Consider the following 10697-nt stretch of genomic DNA (forward strand, 5'->3'; position numbering starts at 1 on the left):
AAACAAATTATAGACATCAATAGTGGTGATCTGGGATACGTATTAAACCCAGTTTGAAGGCACGGTCACATCACGGTCCCAACCCGGGGCCCGGCCGGGCAGACGTATGGAACGAAAATTATGATATGAGACAGCAAAATACACACAAAAAAGTTTTAGAAAATTAACCATGAGCACTATTTGTGTATACTCTTAAGACAAATTGTTTATTTTTCGTTCACGCAAACAACCCGGCCGGGCCCCAGCTTAAAAATGTGACCGTGCCCTAACTTATATCTTGCAACATGTCTTAGGTATCCTGTTCCATAACTTGTAGAGTGCAGAGAACAACGATGAAGAGTTTATATATAACTATTTACTCCATACTGAATACTTGACGTTGGAATGAGAATATGTATTCAGCAGCATATCCTTCGTGCCAGTACCATTGGAGTTTGCTCTCACAAAAAGGGCTATTTTTATTTCAAATTTACGAATTCAATGACGTTTTTTTTTTCTTTCAGTCGAAGTAATTAGGGAACACAATCTAACTACGCATGGAAGTCTATCAAATATTTGTCCGTCAGTTTAGTTTTACCGTAACTGCCAGTACAAGAAAAGTCCACGTTCTAATCTAATGCTCGCTGGTCCCCAGTTACACGGACTGGAAACCGCTTTTCGAGCCGGAGGGTAAGCTGAACGAGCGCTGCGTCATGATGGGAATAGAGTCGGCCCACAGGACCAGCGACTGGGAGAACGTCCCGTGTAATGAGTACTGGGCTGACAGGTTTCTTTGCCGTACGAGTTCTCCGGGCGTCCGTAGGGAGAGTGAGTCGTCATTTTTGTGTTTCTATAATATACTCTCAGTAATCCCTTCTCTAAAAGCTTTGACGTCAGATATCATTGCAACGATGTCACGACAATTCGTCACCTGGGACAACTGGATCCCTAGCAGTTCGGGACAAGTTGGTGCCAGGCCTAGGACAAGTCGGCGCCTAGCCCCAAAACTCTATGACTGAAATTGCCTATAAAAGTATAATACTTTGAACCAAAAAACACACAAATTGTGTGTTGTGAGTATGGTACCAACTGCTAGGGGCAGAGTTGGCCCAGGTGCCGAGGTGTCTGAGAACCCATTGCAACCATTGCAACAGCGGCACCTAGTCTAACCGACATGGCATGACGACACCCCGGCCTCCCAGCTATGATGTGTATGACTTGCAACTTGTCCGCATGTACATTGTATTTTACACACATTAGTATTTTGCTGAAGTTTTGAGTATCATTACATTATACAGGAGACAGTGGTGTTTAGGTCACCTTGTGTTTGATAATTTTATCCCATTCCTCAGAAATCTGGAGAGATATGTCTTTTCAAGGACTGAGAATCACGTATGACAGTGAGTATATTACAAATATTAGATCCATTTCCCAAAATAGTGTTAGTTACTGTGGATTTATGGCTGTTTTTTTTTTACTACAGTTTGCTCACCCAAAGTCGTTCAAAATTGTACATTGTAACATTGCCAGGGCCTAGGGAGACTATGCTTTCTGGTGTACGCTCGCTGGCATAAAGTGTGCACGAAAGTTTGCTGGTTATATCAGATGATGCCTGCACTTTCTAAACTATAGATGTTCACACCTACACTCCTAACGTACTTCCACATATCCTTGACATTATTATGCCCAAGTAATTAGCCCTACTTGATATAATACTTACACTTGTGTTATTACCTAGGTTGTTAAGCTTCACTTTATACCCTTTTCTTTTTGTACAATTTTCAATTATCGTTGACATACATTGTACCTCCTGACATTATCGTCCAATAAAGTTCTACATTGTCATTCAATGAAGTTCTTCTATCCTCCCCCAGCGTGTTCGCCGGCCTGGTATCTGATCCGGTCAACCTGTTATAAGCTGATATCGTCCCCCGACGACCGCGGGCTGGACTTCGAAGTGGCGCAGAACATGTGCCGGAGCGACGGCGGGGACGTGGCGGTGGTCGACACCAGTGGTGAGTACCTACTTTAACCTGCAATGCTGGATATCGAATCTTATGCTTAGGTCCCAATTGTGTCAATGCCCGTCGGGAATGTAGCCCCTGTCTGTGGTCTGTGACGTAACAAATTTGTCCAGGTAGACTGCCGGCAACCGGAAGGGTACCTCTCGGTGTTTTCATGGTTTCGTTTTTTTTTCCGTTTGTTTCGGTAGCCTTTAGTCCATGACTATTCTTCCAGGGTTCAAAACATATAAACATACGAGCATACTGACAGAAAAATTAAAAGAGAATGAACATACATAATCATCACAACTTTTATACAGGTTAAACAAAAGGTTCATGACTTAACTTAATATATACAATATAACGTATGTATAACTGGTGGATGGCCTTTTTAAATCGACGTGGACTGGTCAGTGTATATCCTGTTAGGTCGGATAGATCACGGCGTCTTTTTGTCAGCTGAGCCCGGGTAGAATTTAAGACAGCACTAAAATTTTTTTCGGTTCCCAGCAGGGCCGATAAATAGCCCGGTAGTCGCAGGGTGTCCCACGGAGGGGTATCCCCTAAAAGTGCCGAGAACAGCCCGGGGACTACCCGGCAGGGCCTAGTAGGCAGGGAAGCTTTACCCAATTGGGACCTAAGCATTTCTGGCGGCTGCATACAGCACTTCTAGATTTATGGGTTGTTCAAAACTGTATCTTGTTGCGATTTTTGTATCTCTTGAATCTGCATTTTGCTCTCTCTAGATCTCTTTCTCTCTGCTCTCTGCTCTTTCTTGCTAGCATTTGCTGTGACATGTTCTTGATGTTGCGATATGGCATGAATTCAGTCTATATATTACTAGCATTCTCTACGGCGCAGCATTCGCATGAAAAAGCATGACAGAAACGAGCGGCATCCCCTGAAGCATTGTACCCGTGCACACACCACCAGAGACTGAGTACATGTTACAGCGCAGCATGGGTGAATTTTTCTTTAGCATGAGCGTGCATGGCAAGACCGCCAATAAACACACGACCTATCGTCAGTCTTGCTCCAACCAGATTTGCTTGAGACCATCAAGTTCTACCTGAAGTATCTGTGGGGTCTGGAGAAGAACCAGAGCGTGGGAGTCAAGGCGTCGGCGGTGAGTCACGACTCGTGTCAGCTCATCGTGCGCACGATGGTGGACGACTCGGCGGGGATGGGCGCGCCTGAGTGGGACATCAACAGCCGGGACTGCTTCCTCGTGTCTCCCACAAGATACATGTGTTCCACCAAACCCACAGGTTACAATTTTACAGTCATATGTTTGAAGCAAGTGTGATACTGTGCCAAAACTACGACATTAATATTTTTGGGAATAATCAGTCTCCTCGTCCATTAGTACGTACTAATCTTACTAATATTAATAATCAAAATAAATAATTAATAGTTAAACTTGTCAATCATGTAGCTTCAGTTGACAGTTTTTTTAACTTTGGAAAGACTCCACATGAATCACAAGTACAATCTTTTAAATTAACAATATCACAGTAGACTTTAACATTGTGGGATTTATGTATGTACCAGTAACGAAGTAAAACATGTGGGATTTACTATATAGTTTTCTGTGTATATTGATGATGTAGGAAAATATGTAAGAAATCTGATGCAACGAAAGTTTGAATATAATTGAGTTTGCAGATTAAACAAAAATCTAACTTAATCGTTTCAAACAATAAGTATGTTCTTCTGGTATCATTCCGTAGCGATGGCCAACAGGTGTCGACCAGACGATTTCATCTGCGGGAACGGGGCGTGCATCCTGTCAGACTTCGTCTGCGATGGCGACAACGACTGCGGAGACAACAGCGACGAGAAGCAGTGTGGTGAGTTTGGGCGCGGTCGTGCGATCGTACGAAGGCATTATTAGGATAGTCTTAGCCTGGAGTCCAGGAGTCCAGCCTTGTTGGCGGGACGGGCTGAAGCTAACAAGGCTGGACTCCAGGCTAGGATAGTCGTTCATGTGTCCTATATACAAACTTCAGCTGTGTTGTTAGAGAAAAGGCTGTCTTAGATTCTTGTTGGTGTTTGCTTCTGTGACAGCCTGCTGCATCGAAATCGTACGTTTGACTCCTTCGTCCTTGTCTCATTCGTCACGACTTTGATGCCGAAGAATTCTCAAGAAAGCTGAGACAGAACGTCACAAATGGCCGCCTAGAATCTACGTCTTTGGTATGACTTGGCTGGGATCGAACTCACGACCTGCCAAATGCAAGGAGAACGCTTTAACTACGCGTGGCCATTGTACCTGTTTTGTAGCGGTAAAAATTGTCAGTTTGTCATTGTCAATGGTTCACATTTGTCACTGAATTCCGTTGTTTTTTTCAGACCGTGGCCCGTCGATGTTTAAGTGTGGGAATGGCAAATACCTGCCGATGGCTGCCTACTGTGACTACATAGATCAGTGTGGGGACAAGTCGGATGAAAGCCTTTGCAGTAAGTTTAAGCCCTTGTCACACATTGAACAGAACATTGCCCCCACTACCCACCAACCAACCAAGGTTGGCTGAAGTTCGGGAGAAGTCTAACCAGATTTAGGTCACGCCTAACTTTTCATGCAATTGAAATCAAATTTGAGTTAAATTTGAGTCACATTTCAGGTCATATTCAAATATGTCTCTATTGGAAGTTAGTTTTGTAATGGCTACCTAGTGTAAAGTAACTCCATACCACTCAGGTTTTCAACTGCTATGTGGAAAGTACTGGTTGGAAAATTGAGTAACTAACATAATCATAAAAATATTTGTACTGATGTATAACAGATGAATAGATGAGATGTCAAGTTAAATTGTAGAACCTAATAAAGTCAAATATGACTTGGACGATATTTTTCCATGTCTAAGAAAAAATAAGTTCAGTATCAGCCCAGTATCCATCCCGAGCATACTTTATCGGTGCTAAATTGGATGGATGCTGGGCTAATCATATCTATTGAGTAATCTGACTTTGCATGTTTGTATACAGAGTACCCAAACTGCCAAGCCGGAGACTACCGCTGTTTGAACGGGCAGTGCGTGCCGTTGGACAGGCGGTGTGATCTGGTCAACGACTGTTTGGACGGATCTGATGAGCTGAGCTGCCGTAAGAACATAACCCTTATACTACGTATTCCAGGCCAGCAAAACTGTATTTTCAAAGTCAATTTTCTGACCATTCTCATAATGTAGTAAGTTGAATCAATCCTATTATGATATACTGATGTTTGTGAAGATGCCATGTCGCTTACGGAAAACGGTTGCTTGTTCTGTATCTTTGGATGGTTCTAGCTACATTGTATTTATGTTTAATTTATCATAAAGAGACGTGTTCTGTTTCAAACGTAAAATGTGCTACGAATTGGCAGTAAACGTCGATATCAGTTGGATTTCCTCATCTAGAACATTTCCTATTGTTTTGCCGCGCTGCAATTGCATTGGATGAATATAAAGTTAACATCTAGCAAACTGAACTCAAATAAAAATCTTCATCACTTTAACTTTCCAGCGTTATAACAAAAGAATAAAGAAAAACGTGAGGATATAAAACACAAAAGCTACAAACATGATTATCTCAGCGGTTGATAAATAAGACCATTTTGTTTTCATAGAGCCCAGAGAGTGCAAAGGCATCCTGTGCAGTGTGAACAACACTTGCATTTCGGCCAGTGCCAAATGTGACGGGCAAGTCGACTGTCCAGGGCGGGAGGACGAAAATGGGAAACTGCGGGAGGACGAGCAAAGCTGTCGTGAGTATTACAAGAGAACATCTCAAGCAGTCCACAACGTTTCATCCTCCTGTGTGTGTGTGTGTGTGTGTGTGTGTGTGTGTGTGTGTGTGTGTGTGTGTGTGTGTGTGTGTGTGTGTGTGAGTGCGTGCGTGCGTGTGTACGTGTGTGTGAACGCGTGTGTGTGTCTTGAGCATAACAACATCCTATTAAGCCCTGTTTCAATAGTCCCTCGACCTTCCCTGAATCTGTTCCCGAACACCAGCCGTCCAGTTCGGTTGACGTCCCGGAGAAGTCAGACCTGAGAGATTGGACCGGACGTTCCGCTAGTGTTCGCTATTGTTCGGGAGGCCAAATTCGTGAATGTCTGTCCCCTATTCAGTGGCCTATTCCAGTTTATGAAGCCCTTGACAAGAGACCATGACTCCATTCCTAACGTCACCGTGTATCTCTGTTCATAGCCGGGATGCCGCCGGATGTGCAGAGCGACGCCTGCCCGTTCCGATGCGCCAACGGGAAATGTACCGACCGCTCCAGCCTCTGTATCTTCGACAGAGACATCTACGGCTCTCCCCGGTACTGCAGGGACCTGACACATTTGAGATACTGTGGTACGTGTAAAGTAAAAACGATAAAATATATATTTAAAAAAAAACTTAGCAGAAACTATAGCAAAAGAATAGAATGCTCAGAATAGCCAATTATTATATATCTGTGTTTCCGTCTTGTCCTGTCATTGTATATCTTGGAGTTTTGTCCAATATATAGGTGAGTTTTATGGATCTATTTTTGGCCAAAAGACCCTAGCAACACACATTTCCTCTGACCTACGTCTGTGGGTCACTACACTTCCAATAGAAGCGGTGTTCTCTAGTGTTAGGAGACATTTTTACGATCGTGCTAATTGTGCAACTAGCTTACATATATCAGCTTCAAATTACCCAGAGTCAGACCTTTCCTTTGTTTCCTGCCGGAGGTATTTTATATAGCCCCATGAAAGTGTCCGTTTTTTTGCATTTCGGCAAGTGTTTATTGAGGTCTATAAATCGATGGACGCGGCTGGGTTCAAGCCTGGCCAACTCTGTTGTCTGTTCAGCCCATTTAAGAAAGAAAGGCCAAACGTCGCCTGGAGCTATAAACACTACCCCATTACAGACGGGGAATTGGTCATGATTTATCATTACCTGACGTGGGTCAATAGTTCCCGTAGTTTAAAATGTTAGTTGTTGATTTAAATGTACGTAACTTATGATCTCAGCAATGACTAATGTTTTCTTTTCTGCACTTGAACTTTCTCTGTCGAACATAACAGATAAATTGTCATTCTACTGTAAATTTAACAGTGTAATCTGTGGGTTTTAAGACTAACGATGTTATATTTATTTTGTACAATGGTTTTTTCATGTCGTATTTTCCCAGCATCATTTTTGACGGTCTAGAAACCCTAAGAAAGAACCGTCATGTTCAAGTGGTAATGGTAATTTCATGGTTAATAGGTATTTCATTAGGTTAAAGCATCCTTAACCTGAATGAAGCCAAACGAAAAGATTTTACCTTTGTGTGTTAAGAAAAATCAATTACCTGTCTGCCATTGGGACTCCAGGTGCCGGTGTGACAGTTACGTGTTATTACCTTATCGACAAAATGTCAGTTGACGTATAGATATGAACATTTGAGCGAGGCCCGGTCATAGCTAAAGGCACTGGCATGCAAATAAATGACAGGCATGCCGATATCATAGGGACTTTGGTCTTGAAAAACGCAGCATGTAAATATTATGTTCCAGAAAAAAATGATGACCAATTATACATTGTAAAAAATTTAGATACATTCTTAAATCTTAGAATACAAAGACATTGACCTTTTGAAGAACATTTATATCAGCGTTGGTACCTGGAATACTACAGCACCATGGTCAACAATATACTTTGCAATTAAAAGTGTTAGACGAGACACGAGAGCTATACAATTCTATCAACTGGAGGCATAGCAGCTGTAACAACATTGTATTAGACTAGAAGAAGATTCTCAAAAAAGCCTAGACAATAAATAATACTTAGCTTGTTAGAGCACAAACGTACAATAAAGGTCTTTCATTCAATAAGGAACGTAGCCCACCCTGTACATACCTAGGCCAGTACCATAGGATCATACCTCGATGTGTTCTGGTTATTTCAATGTATGATGTGGTATCAAAAGGTCCAGGTGGGTCAACGTTGTTCTGTGGACTTTTATGCAAATTTATGGAAATTACTCAAGATACCCAATATAAAAATAAAGCACATAACTGGAGTATCATTTTATAACTTATCTACGCCCCAACTTGTTTCAGGTCTAACGTTCTAGATTATATGCCAGAATTTGCATTTTGTTGAGTTAAACTAACGTTTTAAGATATAAAAGACAGAGCGTAGGCGGTGATTTTGTATCTAATTCGTTTACAGTTTCATTACGGACTGAAGACAAACAGTCATGTTCCCGCAATGACGCATGAACACGTACTGTCATTCATTTTGTGACAAAGTTGACCTTTGCGCAGCAGACGGTATCGTTTATCAACAACCCTTTCTACTCGTGTTAGGAGGCAGATATATAGATACCACTATAAGTATGGAAACAAGAAGATTTCAGAAAATACCTGCTGACCAGAGGGTTTGTCCATTCTGTCCAGAATCAATAGAAGACGAATACCACTTTTTGATTGTTTGTCCCAAATATTCTGATATACGTAATTCATTATATGCAACTATATCAACTTCTATACCAGAATTTCTCGTCATGAATTCATCTAGCAAATTCAGATACTTGTTGACTTTTGACAATCCATACATTGTGAATATAGGACAGTATTTTAAAGAATGTCTAAACGTAAGAAATTCTCTTAATGATTGTATAAGCGCCTTTTCATCCCATATCACCTAGTATTGTACTACGTAGACTGATTTGTTAGATTTGTTCTCTCATTTCTGCCATACTTTGTACCTTGTACATTGTTGCGTAATAAAAGTCCATATAAAGGTTGGCCTCTGAAAGCTATAGTTAAATACACTAAAGCAATGACACATATAAAAGTACTTTCCCACATTTCAATCTGAAAAATTCTTCTGCACCAGAGAGTCTAAGGTTCTGCCTCCCAAATATACAAAGAAAACTGGTTTTAAAATATACAGCTCAAATATAAAGCTCAAACAGCTGACAACAGTGAACAAGACGTAATGTTGGCCTCGTTTTATCATGTATCCATCCGCTCTGGGCAGGCAAGACCTCATCACTCAGGTCTCTCATTACGCCCGAAAAACTTGGAAAATAAACAAAACTGAACCAAAGCATCCGTAGGAAAGTTTAGACCCTACCTGTTCCTTCTAGCCAAAAAATTTCCAAACTGGGCCAAACTTTTGAAACGCAAAATGGTCTTTGCAACTATGGACTACAATATTGTTCCCATTTTGGGCCCATCACTGCACACCACAATAGTGACGTCAGCCCTAGAAACATGTCTGCTCAATAAAGTGACGTAATTTCCGGTTTTCTGTTCCCCAGAACGTTTCCAGTGTCCCGGGATGTTCAAGTGTGAACGCAGCTACTGCATCCCACTGCGCATGGTCTGTGACGGGTCACGTGACTGTCCTGGAGGAGAGGACGAGTTGTCCTGTGGTATGATTCTTTTTTTACTATAAACATTTCATGATTTCGTGATATTTTTTTGGCAGTGTATTGTATTGTATTTTTATGACTATTGTATGTTATTGTAGGAATTTGTATTTCATGTCAACAATTGTTCGACATTGTAATTTGTATTGTTCCGTATTTATATTACTGTGTTTGGGAGGACAACTTGTAAAGGTGTCAATATTCTACAAACAGAGGTTTCGAATTTGGCTTATTTTTGGCGTGTTTTTAGGCGTTTTTATCGGGCTGTCTTTATTGTTACTGTATCATTTTTACGCCAGCTTGTCTAACTATCAAATGGATACTGCTTGGCCAATTTGAAATTGTCTTGCAGCCACCGGATAATCTCAATTCTGAATGAATTCCGGAGGGCAATTCTGAGTAGTTCAAATTGTGCAACACAGGTGTCGCTGCTATAGATGCGTTCCCAAACGTGAAATATTGCAGTCCCAAACATGCCCTGAGGAAGGTCACAGAGGGAAAAGTCGGCTGAATAAAACACAATTTTTGGTTTTGTGTAAATAGTTTCTTTATTTAGTGTCTTACCAACCTGATGAAACTATTGACGGATGTGAGAGAGTTAAAATCATCTTTTTTAAGTTTTGACAAACAAGACAAACAGTTTAATAATAAAAACACCTAGGTCAATCCCTTAGTATGAGTTAATAATATGAACTCACGGGACGCAAGGTAAGTATGCGTGCGTCTGGACGCCGAAACTGCAGTTTAAAAATGATGATTCATTAGGTTTACTCAATAAAATAAAAAGTATACATTAATATATTGCACTAGTTGACTATTGCACTTCCTCGTGTATCAAGCTATTTACAGGATGAAAACAGTCCCATGGGTTTGTCCCAACCAACAGTATTTCTTGCACAGTATATGACATACGATGTACAGATTGCACATTTGCCCAGTCTGGTTTTCAGGTGTCGTACTTCCCTGTCCTTGTGGTTAACAACACATGATGATCTTAACTTCGAGGTTTAACTTACTGGTTTCAGAAAGCTTCAGTTGTCCTGGGCACTACAGATGTAAGGTTGACGGTGTGTGCATCCTCCAGAGGCAGCGGTGTGACGGGATCGTCCACTGTCCCACACTCATGGACGACGAGAAATACTGTGGTGACGGTACGGAAGGCCCCATTCATTCATACAATAGTTTTTTTCTGCATGCCTACTCTGATGTAGCCTCCATAGCATGTCAAAAACTGGGGATTTGGGGGGTCTTCAGGGTCTTTGGGAGCTTTTATGTGCTATTTTTTGATTGCATATACATGTAGACAACATAGCCGGCCTGGTTGAATTACCCCCGTT

At 41.5% G+C, this 10697-nt stretch overlaps 1 protein-coding gene and 1 long non-coding RNA gene across 2 annotated transcripts in view; both read left to right on the top strand.

Moving 5' to 3' along the window:
- LOC109485366 overlaps nucleotides 1-3876 on the top strand; it is an 81392-nt gene extending 77516 nt beyond the window's left edge. Inside the window, exons 21-24 of the mRNA XM_019788924.1 lie at nucleotides 635-807; nucleotides 1854-1994; nucleotides 3026-3250; nucleotides 3713-3876. Of these exons, the coding sequence (XP_019644483.1) occupies nucleotides 635-807; nucleotides 1854-1994; nucleotides 3026-3250; nucleotides 3713-3876 (703 nt within the window). The remainder of the gene's footprint in view (nucleotides 1-634; nucleotides 808-1853; nucleotides 1995-3025; nucleotides 3251-3712) is intronic.
- Nucleotides 3877-6176: 2300 nt separating this feature from the next.
- On the top strand, nucleotides 6177-10506 carry LOC109485394. The gene is made up of 3 exons (XR_002141122.1): nucleotides 6177-6320; nucleotides 9250-9363; nucleotides 10386-10506. It is a non-coding gene; the product is annotated as an uncharacterized LOC109485394 (long non-coding RNA).
- The last annotated feature ends 191 nt before the right edge of the window (nucleotides 10507-10697 follow it).

This window comes from Branchiostoma belcheri, unplaced genomic scaffold (genome assembly GCF_001625305.1).
Source record: "Branchiostoma belcheri isolate BF01 breed outbred unplaced genomic scaffold, Haploidv18h27 scaffold75, whole genome shotgun sequence".
NCBI classification, from domain to species: domain Eukaryota; kingdom Metazoa; phylum Chordata; class Leptocardii; order Amphioxiformes; family Branchiostomatidae; genus Branchiostoma; species Branchiostoma belcheri.